General features: G+C 40.4%; 1 protein-coding gene across 2 annotated transcripts in view; it reads right to left on the bottom strand.

The window, feature by feature from the left end:
• PDE3B (phosphodiesterase 3B) overlaps nucleotides 1–20,494 on the bottom strand; it is an 82,475-nt gene extending 61,981 nt beyond the window's left edge. The window contains exon 1 of one of the 2 annotated variants that reach the window (XM_059848922.1): nucleotides 19,254–20,494. In XM_059848922.1, the coding sequence (XP_059704905.1) occupies nucleotides 19,254–20,249 (996 nt within the window). In that variant the 5' untranslated portion in view covers nucleotides 20,250–20,494. The remainder of the gene's footprint in view (nucleotides 1–19,253) is intronic. The other variant, XM_059848924.1, reaches the window with a different exon arrangement.
• Nucleotides 20,495–21,334: the final 840 nt, after the last annotated feature.

Raw genomic sequence — 21,334 nt, 5'->3', positions numbered from 1 at the left:
CAGTATGAGAGGATTTCCACTTCTGCACTCCCAGGTAATAGCTTTTCTTTACTATCACATTACACATTCAGTCCTGTAGATGGAAGCATGATGAATTGATGAGAGTCCAAGACTCAGAAGGTGACTCACAGAAGTGTTGTTACAGTTTCATAAAGTTTTTGTTTGATTTTGCTCCAAGAATTATGAAGAATTTTCACATAAACAGAGCAGTATTAAAGCACTGTTTTAAAAGAGTGCCAAATATTCTGGTGTTTGGAAGAGCCTAATTCACATGTGCCCTTTACCAGTTCACTCTGTACTGGCATATCAATGCAGTATGACTCTGTCTGTGACCACACGATCTCAAATTGTTCTTCAAACAAACCCTCTGCTCCATTTCTGTACAAGTCTCACCTAGATATCTAAATTGCACCTTTCCATTCAAAGCCTTTGTGAAAACTTTGTGTAAAACATTATATGTTGCAAGCATGGCACCACATTTGCCTGCAACTGCTTCATTTTAACTACCTGTTTGCCATATTTCAGCCACCCAATGCCGAAGTGTTCTGTTCCTTTACATCAAAAAGACAATGCAGAATATATGGCTCACTCAGGACATGGAAAAAAAAATATAGAGGCTTCTGGGCATGAGGGGATGCTCTTTTGACTGATTTATTGGGAAGTACTAAACACATCCATTCTTTACACGGCAGTGCCATTAGTTCTCTTAAATCAGCACAACTTGGCAGGGCCACAATAAAGCTGCAGCCCTGCCCTCCCTCTGCTGCTCATTCCCACCCCTGGGTGACTCCCCCCTTCTGCAGCAAAAGCCTTTACACAGACACGTGGCAAGGAGCTACAAAAAAGAACTGATTACTTTTAACACGGATTAGTTCCTCAATTTAGTTCACTGTGTAGTCTCATGAATGCTTGTGTCAGCACAATGGGGGATGGTGCCAAGGCAGGAATGAGCAGACAGGGCTGGGAAGGACCACTCCTCTCAGTGTTAGTGCCAGAAAGCATTCAGGGGACTGGAATATTTGAGTAGAGGTGTTCAGATTAGAAACTTTATGTCCAAATGTCAATATAAAAAAAAAAAATCACTTTTTGTGACTATATAAAAACTAATTTAAATCGGACATAGTTCTTAGCATCAAAAAATTATGCTCTGACCTCAGAACTCATACTTTTAATCAAGACTTGCACTGCAATTGTACCTCCCAGCCAACAAAACCTGCTGCTGCACCACACATTTTACTTGGTTCTGCTGCTGGTATTATGAAAATAAAACCACCTAAAGAAAAACCCACCACTATGTGAAGGAACAATGAGGAAGACTGGGGGAAAAATAGAATATAGCAGAGACAAATACAAGAGGTCAGCATTCCAATTTCTAAAAAGTAAATAAATAAAGGAGGGTGGGAAGAAAGGAAGGAGGTACTGAAAAGTTACTGATAGCATTAAATCACTTGATTTTAAAAGTCATTGAAGTCTTAGCCTCCAGTGGGCATCTTAACAAAAACATTCTCTCTAAATAGGTACAATGTACAGAGGATAACACTTTAAGTCACAAATGCTTATAAAATTACTATCCCAGAAGGAAAATGTAGTGGAATATGAAGACTGAGGAAAATCATCTGTAACTGTAATCTAGAGCAATGAGAAGGTGAAACGAGCTCTCTGCTCCACAGGATTTTAGCAAACTGTTACAATCTATTGATTTGTAAGGACTCAAATTCTGTGTGGACACCAAACACTTTGGGACAAAGCCTAACACTAAAGAAACTGGGAACAAGTTAGTTACTTGGACACAGCAAATAAATAAACTATGAAAATCACAAAATAGTAAAGGAAAACTTGTGACATGCCAGGAAAATTTAGAGATGGCTATGGCATGCCTCTCTGTTATTCTCCCCAGCTTTCATCCTCTGAAAATCCAAAACAAACAAAGAAGCCCAATGACAGGTTTACCACAGGCTGAAGTTGTGATGTTCTAGGGTGGAGATGGAGAGAAACTTCCTATTCATAAGAAAGAGGAAGATTTTATTATCAAGAGAAAGGGGCTGGAGAACAGAAATATATCTACATAATTTCCTCTGTTGATCTAAAGGATTATATGGAAATAAAAAAAACATTCCCAGCAAAGATAGTTTGAAAATAAAAAGACCTGGAAGAAAGTTATTCAAATTAGACGATGGGAATAATAATAATAATTTCTAAAAAAGCTGCCCATTTAAAGGATTCTAATTGTCATTGAGGAATATGATAAGGATACAAAACAAAGAAAACACCCCCTTGTGCTGCTCAGAAAAGCATGCAAACATTCCTGATGCACAAAACTTTCCATGCAAGGTAGTCTGACAGCTGGTCATTTCAGCTTCACACACTTAAAAAAAAAAAAAAAGATTGTCAGTAACTTCCTTCATGTTTTCAGTGGAATTTTCTACAAAACAGTTCATAAGGGCTGCAAAAACATTTTGCTGACTTGTAAAAATCTCAGTCAGAAGGAGATGATAGAGACCTCAATCCCTTTTCTTTCATAGCACCCACGTATTTGACTGGTTCTGTTACAGAATAAACATTATGAGACAAGGTGACTTGTCATGACACTGACAGATACAAACCAAATGTTTCCCCAGGAATTGGACAAAACATCACTGATTTTGCAGAAAAACATGCAGTCCCTTACTGTAATGCCTGAAAGATGCAATAGCCAAGTAGCATCCAGTTCCATCTGTTATTACAGACTTGTCTTTTGAAACATGCATGTATACCAAACAGTCTGGCTGAGAATCCACAAAACAACAACTGAGTATTGTCAGCTCATAAAAGCACTTTGAAAATAGCTAACAAAGTGCCAGAATGAAGATCAAATACAGAGAATTAAATAATATTAAAAGTTATGCAGAAACATAAGTATGTGATCATGTAACTCTCATTTCCTTCATCAAAGGAAAACTGACAAGGCTTACAGGGCTAAAATACTAAACAAGGATAAAACAAACTATCCAGTATGCCTCATGTACTGCATAACTTGCAGGAATTACCCTAAAAAATTGGCAGAATTACAGGACATAATCAATCCCAACACGGACCTGATGACACCATAGCCTGTATTTTACTGTCCAGAACTGAAGGGGCAACGAAAACGAAGGACAAAATTCAAATTTGTGATTTCCACATCTTGCTTTGTTAACATTTAGACTAGCTCTTTACTGATCACCCAGATTTAAGTCCCATTACCCACTGACTTCAACAGTAAAACTTCATGTCTTGCAGCTGAGCCAACACAAACCCACACCAAATACAGCCCTCCCCAAGCCATGGCCACATGCAATGTCTTAGAGAGGCTGGGCAAGGCAGCCAAATGACTCTGAAATACCAGCAAAACCTGGTGCTCTTCCTTTTTAATGGCCAATAAACCCCTGCTGTCTTAGCCACCTCCACACTATTTTTTTTTTTTTTAGTTTAAGTAAAATACAAGTGGAGAGAAGCCTGCACCAAGGTCCCGGGCCACACAGACAGTGATCACCATTTGGAATGCAAGCCCAGTGACCAGCTAACCATAAATGACACTGGCCTGCAGTCCAGAAATGCTCCTAAGAATATGGGCTGCCAGACTCCTACAGCCAAGGCAATTTATCATCAGTGTGCAGAAATGAGGGTACTCAGTCTTTCTAAGCCTTGTAGGCAAGGGTTTGGGGGGGAAGGGGAGGGGAAAGTAGGGTTTGAAATTGGGAAGGTTGGGTGATTTGTTTGGTTGTCTTTTTCCCTTGATGCTTTTAATAAGAATTAAAATATTTGAAAACCCAAGTATTCAAGCATTTAAATTATATTGACTTTTTAAGCACAGCACAAACTGAGGAACATGTGCATTTTGTATTAACCCTGATGTTTTAACAACTCTGGCCTTCAGCTATGTACTGTAATTCTAGTTTGTTAAACCCTAACTTTATTTATGTGTTTGCCTATGTAACAAATCCTGGGAAAAAAAATAAAAAACCCAAACATTACAGCTTTAATCTGTAGTTCACTGTGTGATTTTTCCCTAAAAAACCCAGCCATAGATAGCCATGAGACAATACCCATACTAACAAAATACATCAATATTAAGCCAGTTAGTGTAAATTTGTTTACAGTTTTTAAGTGAAATACAGAAGATATGATGATTTTCTGAGATAAAACACACTGCTTTCAACACTAACTGGTTTAGTGGCTAGGTAACTACTGGAAATAACTGAATTTTAATCAACAAAGAAAAAAAGAATTGAGAAAAAAATTCCCTTGCTTTAGAGGTTAAGCCTCAGGTAACATTAATTTTGAAAACTATATTTTAATATGTAGCACACAAAAAATCTTCAGATTAATTGCTGGAATAGGTGGAGATATCCAAAACGTTGGTGAAATTTAATTTTGGCAACTAGGAAAGCTCATTTTCATACAGATCACAAAAATGTGATTGTACATTTTTGAGAACCAAGCGCAGCTCCAACTCCCTTCACAGAAAGCAGCACGGAAAGTTTAAATAAATTGCATTTTTTTCCTAAGCAGCGCTTCACAAATTCTCTCGAGCGCCGTGGCCGCAGTCACAAGCAGAGGGCTTGAGATGGAGCCAGTCTTTCCCTTTGTAACAGGCGAGTTCAGCTTGCAACACTATCAAAAATAAAAGAACTGTAAGCTAATTGCTGGCAAGTATGACGCAAGCGGTTTCCTAGGTAACAGCCCAAGTTGCTGAAGTGCCTGATCCAGCATTTCCTCATCTGTTTGCACTCACACCAGCAGTCTGACAATGTAGTCACTGCATCCTGTTTCACTCAGCAGCCAGAGAAACGCTCTGCTTAACCCTTCACTGACAGCTTCCCACTTAGCCCTGCTCAAATTCACTTTTTACAGCCAGGCTTTGCACGGGGGTTTGTGTTTTCTCACAACTTGGCGGCAGCTGCCTTTTCTACTTTTAATTGGGAAGGAAAAGATGAGAAAAAAATTAAATTTAAATTTATTTTTTTTTAAAAGCATCTTTTAATTTGTAATTTCTATTTGCCCTACTGAAAGTTTCAGCCACAAATTAAATTTAAAAATATTAGTCGCCCGCAGACTTTACATAAAACAATGAGTTACGTGTATTTCTGATCTTAACTTTACAGCTACAGAATCTTCCTGATTTTATACTATACTTAAAGTAAATTAAATATAAATATCAAAGTTATCTATCAAACTGCTTCTCATCTAATTCAAATAGGTGCAGACTCATTTCTAAGTAGCTGTAGGCTCATTCGTAAGTAGCAAACATATTTTAAAAAGGTATCAAAAAACAGTATAGACACCAAGGAATAAAACAAAAATCACGTTTTGATCTAAAAAAAATGTAGAAAGGACAGATCTCATCAGTGTGCAGGGAAACTGCAGATCCTGGAGAAAAAAAATTATTAAAAAAAAAACAAATGCTGGCTTTTCTGGCAATATATTGAACACACAAAAAAATAGATTATTTTACAGTTTACTTCTTATATGTGAATTTGAATCTGGTCATTTCAGGACATGAATAAACATGAAACAAACTATTTTCAGCACAGAGCTTTTCTGTGCTGACATCAGTGCTTATCCGGTGTAAAACACGACTGTTTTTCTGTACTATGGGAATAGCTGTGGGCCACAAAGAAAGCAGAAAGGTGAGATAAAAGTAATTATTTGTTGTTGCTGTTGTTAAAAATTCTGGGCAATTCTTCACCATGGAAAAACGCTCATGAAATTTAAGATGAAAAAGGCTCCCCCCCCTTCACAGAGTGATCTCCTGAGTGCACTTTCAAATGGGAAACCCCCTCGAGCATTCTGAAATGGATGACAGCCAGCCAGAACAACCTGTCACAGCGGCTTCCTGACCACCAAAGAGAACTGGGTACTGAAAATGTGAAGGTGCAGGCAGGAGGCAGTGGCAGGGACTTTTCAGAATTCCTTTCCCCAAAGCTTACTCACTCAGGGGCCAGTCTGCATCACGCCAGAACTGCTCTGCAAGAAAACATCCTGATTTTCCACTAACTGGCACTCTCATTCTTTCTAATACACCGTGTTTCTCCTTTTTCTTGGGAAGCCTTCCTGCTCAAATCTAGCATCATACTGGAACAATATTCCAAAGCATAAAATAACAAGTTTTATGCTAAAAAGCCCAAATAAAGCTCCTGAGAGCAGTTTTGCATGGTCACCTGTACTTCTGTAAAGAAAGAAGAAACCAAAAAGTTAACACCACAGGATCAATGCTCTGGCTTAGTCAGCAATCAACTATTTGCTAGCATCTCAGTGGTGTATTTCTCAAAATACAGATGTTTCCATCAGTAGGCTTTGCTACTCTATTAATACAGATTTTTGTCTGCATCACTTCTTAGCTTCTCTCCATTCACCTGCATTCCTCTTATGTTATTCCTGTGTGCTACAGTACCCATCTAGTTTGCAGGAAGGCAGAAGAAAAACAGAAATAAATGTTTTCTTCACCCATAGATAATTTTTCTCAACTGAATGGAAAGGCAGCTCAGGAACAAAACAAAAGAAGTAGTCTGGTATGTGGTTGTGGAAATTCCAGAATGAGATCAAGCAGTTTCAGGGATGAGGAGCAGAAAACCAGGGATGGCACAATGCATGTTGAGGAACCCTAATGTCCCTATAGGGGAGGGAAGCAAACCAGCACAGGCTAGCAGGATACAGAAGATCCCCACCCTGACTGTATTCAGCAGTGGATTAGGGAGCCCTGAGGAAAGTGATGAGCCACATGATGGCTCTAGCTTATGGGACTCAAGGTTCAGACAATTTCTCCAAAACTAAAACATAAAATGGTTGCCAAGGATATCTTTGATAAAATGAGGTTTTAGGTGAGTGGATTAGAACCAGGTGGAAGAACACCCACATAGAAGTTCTGTCAGAGGGCACTAAAAGATATTTATATACCAATATGAACAAAAGCCTCTGCAAGGGTTGGAAATCTATCCAAATACTACTGATTTAGCACTTTTACAATCCTCAGAATTGTTGTCTGCCTTGTAACAATCCACTGACTATGGAATCCACCATCACAGTGTTGTTTTCTCCAGCTCTGTCTCCTGCTACACTCTGGGTGGGACACAAGAAAGAAAACACAGCTCTGGTCACCAAGCTAGGTGACATCCCAAATGATGCTCATGACAAGAGCAAGGCAGGGAACTAGCTGTCCTCTTTAAATCTGCTTTTTTCTTGGCTTACCCATCTTACTGAAATCTGCAGGGGTACCACTGCAGAACATCTCAGAGAGTGAATCAGAGCTGATGGGAAGAACAAGACAGACCTGGAACACAGCTGGGAATCTAACAGATATGCTGAATCAAAGTATTACTCAGATATTGGAGATAAAGTTCAAAATTTCTTTTAAAAGAAAGAAAAATTCTGTGAAAATCCACTAAAATGTGCAAACCTAAGCGAGGTAAATAAAGCTCAAGGTATCAGGACAAAAAGTATTCCTCTGCTCCTGCTGATTCTGTTACAGCCCGAGCTGTAATCAGAATGAAACAACCCAACCAAATTCAATCAAACAACCCAACCAAATTCATTGTCAGTACTGTACAGATCAGGCAAAGCTTTCCTGTAGCTCTCAAACACTGCAGGAAAGTACAATGACAAATACAAATCCTCTGAGTCTTTATCTCCATTTTTAACGGTGAAGTGAAGGGAAGAAGATGCTCAGCATTTATTTTTTGAGGCATAGCTCATTCCATACTATCATTAGTCAGCCAGCTCCTCTTGCTACAATTGCAGCCCTTGAGCCAATACTACTCCTGTTTCTCCATCCTCACTTGCTTACAATAGGAGAGAGCAAGGCAAAACATAAACAAGATGTCTAAAGAGACATCTTGTTTTAAAAAAAAAAAAAATCACCCAAAACCACCAAACCCCAAACCAACCTAGAAATCCTTTGTCCCCACCATCCAGGAAATAAACAAACAGGGGATTGTTTTGAGTTTTGAAACTACTGAAGACGTGCAGATACTCTTTGGGCAGCAAAGAATAAACTCCCAGCCACCAAAGCCCACATCTTAAGAGCTCAGATGTGACAAATAAATTTGCAGGTGCACTCACAGAGAAGGAAGCAGATCAGGGAGTGCCCTGCATCTAACCTGCAGAATTAAAAAAGCAAAATGAACAAAGAACTTCACAATAAAATACAGTATCATGGTAAAAGAGAAGGTATGTATGACTGTAAAAAATAAATGTATGCAGCATCTTCAATGTAGCTGAATTGTGTATAACTTTTCCACAATGGCCAGTTACAAGTAACAGATTCTAGAAACATTTTAATTCTGTAACTACAAATAAATATTTAATTCCTCTGTGTTAAAAGTTATAACTTACAAAATGTTCTATAGTTTTTTAAACAATAATTTGATTGCTAGGTTTCTAAACAGTAAAGTATTTTTTGTGTCAGAACATTTTCATATCTCTGCTGAAACAGACACCTGTAATTTTGGACCAAATTATGGTACTGATGTTACAACAAAGAAAGAACACACTGGTAGGAAGAGGTGTTCAAATTATCATAAATGAAGAAAAGGTAAAAACAAGGACAAAGAAAGAAAAATTATATCTCCAAAAAAGACAAGCAAATAAGCAATTTACTTTTGAACATTAATCTCCTGGAAAATTATTTCCTTGTACTTTCAAGGCCCAAATAATTAAGAATAAAAATGTGGCTTCTGAAGGCACACCAAACCTATCCATTACCAGACAGGTGAAAGAAACATAGCTCTAGGAGTGTATTCAAGACTGTTAACACTTGTTAAAGTTATAAATTACATTAAGCTCTGTGAATTTTTAAACAAGTAAGGACTATAATCTCAATCCTTAAACACTGCAAAACACATGTTCTTTTCCACTTGAAAGCTTAAGTGCTCTGCTGACTCTAGGGAGCTTCCTACTAGAACAAGTGTTCAGGCAAGCATGGAAGACTCACAAATCTTTAGAAAGGAGATTTTAACAGCAACTACTCTCATAAAAGACAAATTACATAGGACTAAATGTACCTTTAGAGGTCCATTATTGAAGCTGTACTGACTTTTGCAGATACCTGAAATGGCATCTCTTTATTAGACGAAACACAGTTTAAATATTTTCTAATGTTGTGAGACACCTTCCCAAAAAAACAGATCAATTTCATGTTTACAGGTGTAATATCAGTTTCTAACTTGATTTGTCCTGAAATGTTATGCCCAATAATGAGTTATGTAAATTCTACACATAAGCACCGAGTTTTACTCAGTTTTAATAAGACTGTTTGAAGCTTAGGGTCTCTTACCTAGTTTTGAGTTTTGCTCTTCATAAAAAATTCTTATCCATCACACATAGGATAAAGTACTGGGTTTTTTTCATCAGACCATTCTGCAGATGTCTCTGACAGTCACTGCCTCAGAGGATTTGAAAACACAGACCACACTTAAAGCAATAGCCAGCATTGCATCTGCCTCTGCTCATCTACTCCCATTTTCTTATTTTCATCTTGACATCATAGAAGATCACTTGCAAGCTTATTATTTTCAAACTTCTTTGAAATTCTCTGGCATATAATGAACAGGCTGCCAGTTATGAAAAATAAATGAAGCAACAGCAATGACAAAAAAAAAAAAGACTGGCCATTGACACAAAAGCTGTTCCAAACTCTTCCTTCTCAATCCAACTTGTTCAAGCACTCCAAATAGAAAGAAAAATTAGACTTTCTGTATTATGAGGGCATGGAAATATTCTGCTGTGCTGAATAAAAAACAGCAATAAATGCTGATAAAAATTCTAATTAATGCTTTCTACAACTGCCTAAAAAGAAGCTAAGAGATGCTTATAATCAAAATACTTTCAACTGTGCTTTGCCATAACAGCAAAATGCTGTCATTTACATCATGGCAATAACTCATTTTGACTTCAGACAGACATATATTACAGTTCTTTAACCATTAGAAAGATCCTAAGTAGCATTTCACAGATTTTTTACTATTTAAACAAAAAGAAAAAAAAAAAACTAGATGATGACTAAACATCTGTGTGAATAATCTATGGAAATTCTCTCACTGCAAGGTTTGTTTGAAATCTCCTTTGTGAGCATTTTCCAGTGATCCCCAAAAGGATACTCTGCTGCCCCAAAAATGCAGTTAGCTGAAACAAGGAGGATGCACGCAGGGTGGACAAGACAATCCTGTCTGTGTTTTTTAGTTAAGACAGGAAATATACTGCTCTATTCTATACTAACATGTTAGGAATAATCATGTCATCATTAATGATTTCTTTACATCTGTGTCTCAGTGCCCTTTTGTATGGACAACCTCAGTGGAAACAGTAAAATCTGGATCAATATTCATCTTTCCCTGAGCAAAATAAAGTCTGCTTCTTGCAGATCCGACTGGCCAAGAGGAAAGCTGTGCTAGCGTGCCTTTGCTCCTTCCAGCCTCAGCCAACTCCTTCAGGGCACTCGCTGCCAGAGCAGATGGTGTTTCACAGGCACAGCAGGATCTAAACTTTTTCAGCCTGCTAATCACACCTTCAGGTTTCAACACAAACTTCCCTCCCTTTCTACTCACACATCTGCTTGTATCTGCAGAAACGCAGTTTAAATAAACTGAAATTCAATTTCATACTATGTAATGAGGGAGGGAGAATTTGTAGTAAATTATGGAATTGCAAGAGCAGCTATGCAAGAGCCTGTGAGTGAATTTACACATTACACGGTCTAGGTGGCAAATCAAATGAAATGAATGATTATTATGAATCAACATAATAATCACTTAAGAGCTCTCTCAAAACACATTCCTTTTTTTGTTGTTTTTTTTTTTTCCAAGTCAGCATCATTGAACAACACGTGACACTGGGTTTTATTAACTACTAACGACATCCTATGAATACAGAGATCTAGGAGAAAGCTCACAAAAAGTCAGCTCAGCTGAGAGGTACAAGCCAAGCTGAAAGGCCATCCCTGCCTGTAAAGCACACGGTGTGAGGTTCCTTGGCCACCCCACAGCTCTCACACGGGAGATAATGAGGTATCCCAGAGCCACGTTTGAGCAGTCATCACATATAGAAAAACAGGAGGTGTATCCACAACTTCTGTGAAAGGATGGAAACTCTTCTGGACAGCCAGAAGGTACTAGAAAAAAACTCCTTTAAAAACCCTGGGTTTCTTAAATTAGTAACTTTAGAGTACTCAGAAATTTAGAATTCTTTTAAAAGAATCTACGAGGGAGAAAGAAAAAAATTATATTCTTGAAGAGGCAAACAGGCATCACACAATAATATTTAGGAGGAAAAAAATAAATATGTTGTGGTTGAACATGCAATATCAACTGACTCTATGAAAAATAAAAAGACCTAAATGGAAACACAAGCCTTTAGTTTTAAGTCACAGTAGAAAAAAAGTCATGCAGACATTAAGGCTAGTAAAAGAATGTCTTTTTTACCCTTTAATTTAGCTCCTATCTTGTTAAAGGGCATTAATTAATCAAAAACAAATGAAGCATGACCAGTAATGAAGGTTAAAGAGACACGCTAATACCATAGTGCCTATGCAGGGAGTCATAATGAAGCTGTTATTTCAATAAAAATGATGAAATTTCCCTCTGGTAACTCTAGCTTTTACCCACTTTTAGAAAAGTTCATTCTATATTCTGAGCTTTGGTGACAAAAGCATCCTGACAGTAGATATTAACAGGCAGGTGTGACACAGACTTGCTGTATCACCACTCCTCAGAGGTACAGTTCCTCTGGGGTGGGGGAGCAGCACTGGCTGCTTTGGGCATAATGAGTGAACTCACCTCAAATTAAACACCATTCCTATTTCTGTGACCATCAGCAGCATGGATACAGCTAAACCAACAGACTTGTCATGATAATTCACACCTGGGATTTTCCTCATAAAAGAGGGAAGACCTCTCAAAACCAAATCCAAAGCACTTAAATACAGCCTCATATGGTACCCTTTCTACAGTATCTTGAATAACTTAAAAATAGCAAATTATAGAGGGAAAATATCATTTTCATATTCAATAAAACAAACTTTTATTTATCAAATGAACAACAAATGGAACATCTGCTGCATACATGCCTTAGAGTATGCAGCACTAATAACTTAGTGAAGGGATTTGGGTTTGCATAAAGGGACATTAAGGTGGGCAATTCCATACTAGGTAACAAAACTTGTCAACATTACCATTTGATCTGACATGGAATTGGAAACATGCCAGGTTTTTTTCACACACCCCTGTACAAACTGGAGTGAACACTGGTGGTCATGAATGATCTGCATAACAGCACTGCTTTTCATAAATATTGAACTATCAAACAAATAGGGGGATATAAAGAACTGCTGGGTTATCTGTGTCCTGGTCTGGCCCTCTCCCAGTAAATTTGCAGTTGTTTCAATGGAATGTGCTACATACAAAAGCTCTGTGTGAAAAAGTGAGGATGGCCCAACACATCAAAACTTACTCCTCACCAGCTGCCTGTATTGATATCTATGATGTCCTTCTCCAGCTGAACGATCCATTTTCAAACACAAAACTGCTCTGGAAGCTGACATTTTGTTTCAGCAGTCATTCCTTGTTATGGCCCTTCCAGTTCCTAGAACAGTTTGTTTTGCCACACTCATCAATAAGGCCATTCACTTCTCTGGTCTTCCTTAAGCACAGAGTTCCCTGACCTATTTCTTTCACAAATATCGGTAACACTTCCTTTCCCCAAATATCATCATCTGCCAGTTTACTTGTTACCCTGTGAACTCTCATTTATTAACATCCATGGCTCCTGTCTGTTTTGAAGGCTCTAGCACAATTTTATTGCCACTAGCTTCTTAAAGTTATTGATCCTTTTTCTGCTTCAGTAACTCAGACACTGCACAGTTTGCCCTGACCAATCCAAGCTCTAGCTGTAACCTTAAATTTTCATTTCTGCTATTGAGTTGCAGGAAAGTCCCTTTTTTTTTTTCTTCACCGTTAAAATTTATTCTGTAGTGTCATTGCATCTTGTAAAGCATTGTTTTCAGCCACTGGAAAGGACATGCTGAAATTCAACATTTCCTTTCACTCTCTTTTATTCTCATCTTCAACTATTCTTTCAGCTTGTTCTCCACATAGTTTTATCCTGGAAAATCAGTGAGATTCCAGCAAAATATTCTATGTCTGTAGCCTTCTGTGGTCTGTCCTCTCTTTTCTCATTTGGCAGACACAAGTTTTGCATCTGTTTTCCTCCAGAACTTTTTGCATCAACAATAGAACAGTACATCCCCCCATTTTCCCTGCCTGTGATCCCCAATCTTTGCACAAAAGTACAAGATTTACTCTTTCCCATCTTCAGCAACTGGTATAATCTAATAGTGGTATTTGGCTTTGTTCAGTGATTTCTTTTGAGGGTGGTAAGGCTGCACGAAGTCTTCATTTTAAAGTATCAGAAAAGCAAAACAGGAATAAAAAAGCTTTTTTTAGAAATATAAGTTTCCAACCAAATGTCACATAGGGCCCAGGCTGTGACAGACTCCCCACCCCACCTGCATCATTCTGGTGCTCATTTGTGACATGAGACTGTCACAGGGATTCTGAGAGCTCAGCTCACACTGCAGACCTGCCTGCCCATTCCATAGAGTTTCTTCACTTCCCACTCATGTTCTTTTCATAAAATTTATTGGGATTTGATCCTGTAAGGCCAATATACTACAATCAGTTCCATTGCTCAAGTTCAATTACTAGAATAGTCAGGCATATACATGCACAGACATACATAGTGTCAAAATATCAGTTTTTCTCAGGAAAATATACCAAATTTCTTGCCATTCTCTTCCCTTTCATATTTAACCTCCCAGAATACACTGTTCACAAACCCCAGCATGGAAGCTGCCCCTCTTTTTCATCTAGAGACTCTTCTGAGCACCTTTTGTTTCTCATCTCTACAAGTTTCTTTTCTAAATTTAAAACATCTTCCTGGTCCAAGCTGAATATTAGTACCTTATGCAATTTATTCTTCTATTTTTCTTCAACACAGTCAATCATACAGTTGTTGGAACTGTCTCTCACAGCTTCTTTCATTTCTTCCCTGCTGGTGCTCTGTAACATGCTTCCCTCACCTTCCAACAAATTTCTGCAGCATTTCCACAGCAGTGGTCTTTGATCTCCTTCCTTTCTCCACTTATATTTTCTTTCCAGGAAAACACACCTGAAGCAACAGTCAAACTCCTTTGCTACACAGCTCAGAGACACTCTTGCCTGCTTTTATTTATGCAGAATATAAACTGCCACCAAGTCTTGGATATCTAAAAGCCAGCTTAACCTAAACTTAGCTAACAGAACTCTTAAGTACACTCAGTCTTCCTAAAACCTTTCTTTGTCATTCTCAGTGGTCCCAGGTGAAATTGTGCCAGAGGATAACATCTCAAACTCTGACCTCTCTACCAGCAAACCATGATTCAATCAGCCATTCTTTGTGGTATAATACTACAGAGAGAGAGGGAAAGAGAGAGAGAAAGAGAGAGAGAGAGAAAGAGAGAGAGAGAGAAAGAGAGAGAGAGAGAAAGAGAGAGAGAGAGAAAGAGAGAGAGAGAGAAAGAGAGAGAGAAAGAGAGAGAGAGAGAGAAAGAGAGAGAGAGAGAACTTTGACCAACTTTTACTTCTCATTTCACATATCATCTGGCTCAATATATTTTGCCAACGTCAGAGAGAACCAGACAGAAACAACAGAATCCTACTCATTCATAATATGGTTGCAGAAACAGTTTTCCAGGTCTGTTTCTTTCACCATGCAAGCCTTCTCTTTGCATATTCCTCACACTCGGCTGCATCCCATTGGAATTGATTCCATCCACAGCTCAACACACACTGCTACCTTGATTTTTTTCCCTGTAAGATAAACCCCAGGAACAGGAAGATTTGGTAAACAACAGAAACACATCTGGCCATGCAGGTACAGCTGTGGTAACAGTCATTGGAATCATGAGGGAGAAACTTCAAACAGCAAAGAGCTGGTTTGTCAAACACACAGCAAGGAGAATTGTATTTTGTTACTGGCTGCACTCAACAGGTAAAGGTTCACCTGTTTCTGGGTTGCAAACAGCATCTGAGTGTAACAGATACTAAAAATCTGTTTCAGTATCAGATTATAAAATACACATTAACAGACAGCTTCTGCACTGGGAAGTTTATGCCCTGAAAACTTAAGGACAAAGTGTAATTTGTTTCACAAATAGGTAACAGACGCAGATGTAAATTTCATGAGCAAATAAGGAACTGCATTAATTTCAAGCTACACAAATATTTCAGACTCCTGAAATCAAGTCCTGATGTTCCTAAGGTAATACATCAAAGGTATGAGATAGCTTGGACCAGAAACTGGGGAGAGGTGGTGGTCAATCCAACCCTAACCACAAGACAATTCTTCCTGTAATTAACAGAGTGCAACATGAAAGCAGTCTTTGTCCATGAAATATTCCAGCTTTCCTATGTGTTTGAACCCAGTCAGATAACCAGAAAAAGTGTGTGTCAGCTCTGTTTGCAGACTTTTTTGGACACGTATCATGTGTATTTAAATAGGAAGGCCTATTCTTTACTCAAGGAAAAATATGAATATTCTTTCTGGATTCTGAGAAGTTCCTATGTAAGATTTCCTGCATATAGGTGTTTGTTCTCATATACACGTCCACTACCAAGTTAAAGAAAAAAAAAAATCTTACTACCATATTTTTCAGGACATAGTGTTTACAAGATCTGCAATCTTGACAAGCACCTTTTAGATTCCCTGATTTGGCTTTCAGAAAAAAAAAAAAAAAAAAAAAAAAAAAAAAAAAAAAAAGTAAAATTAAGTGCTAAATGTGCAACAGTCAATAAAGATAAACCCTTTGATATCAGTAGCAATAAGTGGAGCTAACAGATTACCACCCAATTAATACATGCAGTCAAAATATGACCTACACAAAGTTTGAAATACCAATCAATACTGCAGTCTTACTGCAATTCTTCTCTGGGTCCAGGATGAATATTGAAGTAAGAATATAAACAGCCTGTTTACTGCTAAAATCATATCAACTTCTATTGCCAGAAGTGTTAATGTAGTAGAATTCAGAAAAGGCATTGCCTTTGCAAAATTTTTAGCTGTAATTTGAGTCATATTGTTTCCCACAACATGCATTTATATATTTTGATATTGGCATTTAAGTATACTTACACAAAAACATAAAGACATAATCTGTTCAAGTTTCTTTCCTCCCACCTCAAACTATATTGCTAGACATATATACTGCAGAAGAGACACACACAGCACGAATTGAGACACTTTGATTGCTAAAGTAGATATAGATACTCACATAAATAGTAAGAATAATCTAATTTTATCAACTTTTCAGCCTTATAGTTACTGCACCTGTTGAAGTCCAGAAAACAATACCTAAGTATTTGTCATGAGGATTACTCAAATTTGCAGGCTTTTACAGGATCATGCTTACAGGGCTTCTTTCCACCTGTACCCCAGAAAAAAATGATCATTCCATCCAATTTCTGCGTGCATGTGCTGCTGGTTGTACATTCCCTATGTGTTAGTATTTCATCCTGTTCCCACCCCTCCATGCACACAGACCCCTTGGAATTATTGGCTTAAAAAATAAAAGAAAAAAACCCAATCAAATAAATATCATTATCATCTTCTTGTATACTTTAGTAGATAAAGAGCAAATATAACTTCAAATCAACATGTTACTGAAAATTCAAGGTCAATACTAACATTCTCCAGTTTTATCAAATAATAACTAAAATCTACACAAAATGAGATTTTTTTTTTTTTAAACAATAAGAACAATCAGCCACTGGACTAATCTCCCTAGAGAAGTAATGGATTCCCCAACATTAGACAAGTTTAAGATTTAGCAGGACAGGGTGCTGGGCCAACTTGTCTAGACAGTGATTTTGCCAAGAAAGGTATGACCAGATGATCCTTGGACTACTCTACTGACCTGCTATTCTATACTTGACATAAACTTCTTCTACATATAAGAGGTTTGTGACACAAAATACATGTAATAGAATCACAATAATAACTTATCTCTCATTCATTAAAGTATTTCTGTCATGGTGGACTAGCAGCATCTTCCTAACAATGTTCATTCAACTCCGTGAAATATTAATATTGGAAAAAAACCACTGTACTGCTTTATAAAGACTTGCAAAATGTGTAATCAGCCCTTAAAGAAAAGCCACACGATAGATGCTCTCTGAAAAGCATGAAGTATACACATTCCTTTGGTTTCAAGGAAGCAATATAAAAACCTTGTACTGTTTATTCAAATAAAGTCACACATTACGGTTTACTTCTCCCTACCCTTGCACAAACAATTGATGTTTTATCAGCTCTGCAACGTCTGATCTCTCTCCAAGTCAGACAGGAGATCAGAGGATTTAACCTGTGTTATCCTTGTAAAATTGCATATAAAATACAACAGAGAGTATGCATCTGTGATTCTCATTTAAACTGTGCTTAACAAAGCACAAATATTTATTGTGAAGCATAATAGATTATTAGGAAAATGAAGAACTTCATATCTCTTTGTTGTTCACATCTAGTGATAACAAAGATATCAAATTCTGGAAGTCTACCAAAAAGTTACATTTTATTATGAACACGTATGATTTAAGCATTGCCAATAAATTCTATGTATTTAGTTATAGCTGACATTTATGATGTTACTTGAAGAATAATGAATGCTCTAACTTGAAGTATGCACATGCCTTTAAGAAGTGAGCCGAACGTCAAAGGAAGCTTTTAGTAACTTGCATATGAACAAATATCTTCTATCATCTAGAAAGGTTAATGAAATCACATTTTCTGAGATTTCTGTGCTACAGACAAATGTGACAGCAAAAGAGAGCATTTACTATCCAGAAGGGAACAGAGAAAGTAAATTATTATATGATAGTCCCTACATATCTTAACTGCTAGTAAAATATTTTAATGTTTCTTTCATTGTATGCATTAGATAGTCTGCAACGTACTGAATGAGTTATTTCTGAAGACTGTCACAGCATACTTGCATTTTAACCTTTTATGCAGAAACAATTACTGTATTAATGACTGTAAACAATTACTGTATTAATTCTGTTGGGCAAACTCGGGGGGGAATGCTCGAAAACTACTCCACCGTTTCAGATTCACTTCGTATTTCATCAGACCTAATTCACAGTCAATCATAAGACCTGCATTATAGAACAAATGTCAAGGAAAAACTAGAAAATTTTATTTGGCACCGATGAGTTTCAGCCACGACAGTAACAGACGGGGGATTCTGCAGCAACAATCACTTCGCAGAAACTGCTCACTTGCGCGTTTATTAAATGCACTCCCCTCATTCTCCCTCCTACAACGGGCTGATAATCCACTTGCAGCAGCCTCGGGCCAGTTCCAACACAACTCGATGTTCCTGCAGTTGACGTGCAAGTGCCCAAATAAAAACAAACTCCCCCACACGCACGGGGGTTTACGCTACAAAAAACAAGACTCATTGAAAAGTTTTCCGGGAGGTAGAAACCAACAGAGTTCCATTCAAGAAAACTGAGCGTTTCGGGCATCCCTCCAGCCCCTACTGAACAGCTCTCTCTTCAGTAAAAAGAAGTTTCTTAAAACCCATCAACCCAAAACTAACGTTAACTTAGGTGGAGCGAGGAGCAGGGGAGAGAGAGAGAGGAACCAACGACAGTAATCTGCAGGGCAGAAGGACAGCTGCCACTCAAACAACGCCAACACTCGATAAATAATATCCCTCAAAACCTGATATTTCTTTAGCACTTGGTAATGGTTTTGTCGATAGAAAGCGGGAAGAACCAGAAGTGCCGGGCAGCTTAGAAAGCTGCGGTTTCTTTCTCTCGGAAAGACTGCCAGACGGTGGGGGGCTTCGGAAAAAAAAAACCAAAATAACACGGTAACTGAAAGCTGAAGCTGACTGGCTTGAGGTTTTGCTCTAATCAATAAGAACGGCTGTTTAATAATTGAGATTGCATAAAAAAAGCGAGCGAGCCTTCTGTCCTACAGCAAATACATTATTATGATTTAGCACCCACGCAGAAATAAAGGGTTATATCGATTCTGCAGAACCGAGCTGAGAAACCCGCTAAGGGACTAGCATTCTCCTCCATTCCTCTAGCAGGAGTTTGTTAGTGAGCAGACATCCAGCACAGACACACACAGCAGTCAGGAAAAGCTATGGAGTGGCGCTCATTCCTCCGAAAGTTTCTCCTTCAAGTTTCGGAGAAACCTACCTGCTCTCTGGAAATGCAAGGCAACGAGGGTCTCCTAAACATTTTGCAGCTGCCGTAGTAGCTGACCGAAGTTTCCCCTAGGGACACGCAGCTAGATCTCCTCCTGGGTCTTATCACAGGCACTTTTTCCTCCACGCTGGGGAGCCGTGGGTGGCGGTGATGCTGGTGGTGCGCGCCTCGGCTCTGCGCCGAGAAGATGCCGTGCTCCCCGCCACAGAGTGCCAGGAGGCAGCCTGCCACCCCGACCGTGCCGGCCAGCAGCGGGCCGAGCGCTGGGGGCAGCGCCTGGAGGCTGCTGAGCGACACCAGCCACACCAGGCTGCAGAACACCAAGACGAGGAGGCTCCGGCGCAACTTCAGGGAGCTCTGCGGCAGGGTCAGCGCTGCCACCGAGACCAGCACCGTCAGGAGCCTTCCTAGGAACATCTGCGGCTCCTCTTCGTGCCCCTCCGCGGGCAGCAGCCACTGCAGCGCCACGAAGTCCCCCGAGTAGCAGCACAGGGGCAGCGCCAGCAGCCACCAGCGGGTCGTGCCGCCGCCGTGCTCCCCGCGCCGGCCGCCGACCAGGTAGCAGGTGAGGAAGAAGAAGGCACAGGCGATGCTGAAGAGGGGGCTGAGGAAGCGGGTCAGGCACAGCAAGGCGTGCAGCGGCCGCGGGCTCCGCCAGCTGCTCCCGTCCTGCTGCTCCCGGGCGCTGCCCCGGCCGGGAAAGGCCAGGAGCGAGAGGGCAGCGGCAGTCAGGACGCCCAGGGCGAGCCGAGCCCGGGAGGAGGAGGCGGTAGGAAAGAGCAGCAAGGAGAGGAAGCTCTTCGGGGGGTCCTGCCGCAGCGGGGTCGCGCAGCTCTTCACGTATCCGTTCCGCAGGCTCTCCGCGCTGCCGGGCAGCGCCGCGGGGGCGGCCGCCCCGCCGCCGTCCGGCTGCGGGCAGTGCTGCGGGGCTCGGCCGGCCCCGGGGGGGGAGGCGGCCGCCGCCGCAGCTTCTCGCTCTTCCCTCATGGTGGTCGGGGACGCGGCAGGGGGAGGACGGCGGAGAGGCGCGGGTCGCGCTAGCGGCGTCCCGGCCGCGCCTCCCGCATCCCCTCAAGAGAAGGGAGCCGGGCTGAGGCGCCGCTCGTCCCCCGCGGGCAGCGGCGTCCGCGGCATGGTGGGTGAGGACGGGAAAAAGAGAGAAAAGGTAAAAGTCTGGCTCGCCCGCTCGCGTTCCTCAAACGGCTCCGGCGGCGGGCACTCGCTGCCGCCTCCCAGCGCCCAGCGGCGGCAGCGGCCGCGGCGGAGCCAGCGGGGGTGGGAGTGAGGCGGAGAACAGCCCCCCCTCGCCCGCCCCCTTGCCTCCCCTCCCTGCCGCCCGCCTCCCCGCCCGCCTACCCTCCTCCCCTGGGCCCCAGGAGCCGCACTTCCCGCGATCTTTTTTAAAATATAAATCTGTATGTGTGTACCCAGCTGCCCCCCTTGTGGGGCTAGGGCCGGCCCCCGCCCGGCGCCGCAACCGCAGCGAGGGACGATGAGGAAGCGATGGAGGGGCAGGAACGCTGAACTGGCGCGACTTTCTGCTTTATCTTGTCATCTAGCTTCGAGGTGCCGCGGAAAAGTTGTTCGTACGGGCTATAAAGCACACGCAGAGTATCGAAGTGTTTTCCCTCGGAGGAGGAGCATCACTTTTTCCTTTTTATTACCTTTTTTTTTTTTTTCTTTTTAACACCCGAGAAATACGGATTAGAGTAATTATCTACTTTTTTTTTCCCGCCCTTGTCAACTAAGTTACAGACTACGACCAGGTTTATTTGCACAGCAAATACCTTTGGAATGGATCAAAATAATAATTTTGGAAGGGATCATTGGAAGTGTTTAGACTGCTGTAAGGGAAAACAGGCAGCTAATGGGATTTTGAGTAATGCCTTTGCTCATTTATTCTGCTTGTTTCTTTCTGGAAAAGTAACTGCTGAGCACTTCTAAATTTATTACAATTGTGTATGTTTACCTTGTTACTTAGAACAAAGGTCCTTTGAGCCATGTTTCCACATAATATTGTATTGCTTTACTTAAACTGGTTCAGAAATTAGTTCGGCTAAGTCAGTGGTTGC

Source organism: Haemorhous mexicanus, chromosome 6, assembly GCF_027477595.1.
Source record: "Haemorhous mexicanus isolate bHaeMex1 chromosome 6, bHaeMex1.pri, whole genome shotgun sequence".
In the NCBI taxonomy this organism is placed as follows: Eukaryota; Metazoa; Chordata; class Aves; order Passeriformes; family Fringillidae; genus Haemorhous; species Haemorhous mexicanus.
The sequence above is the reverse complement of the archived record's forward strand: the minus strand, read 5'-3'. Positions and strand labels throughout refer to the sequence as shown.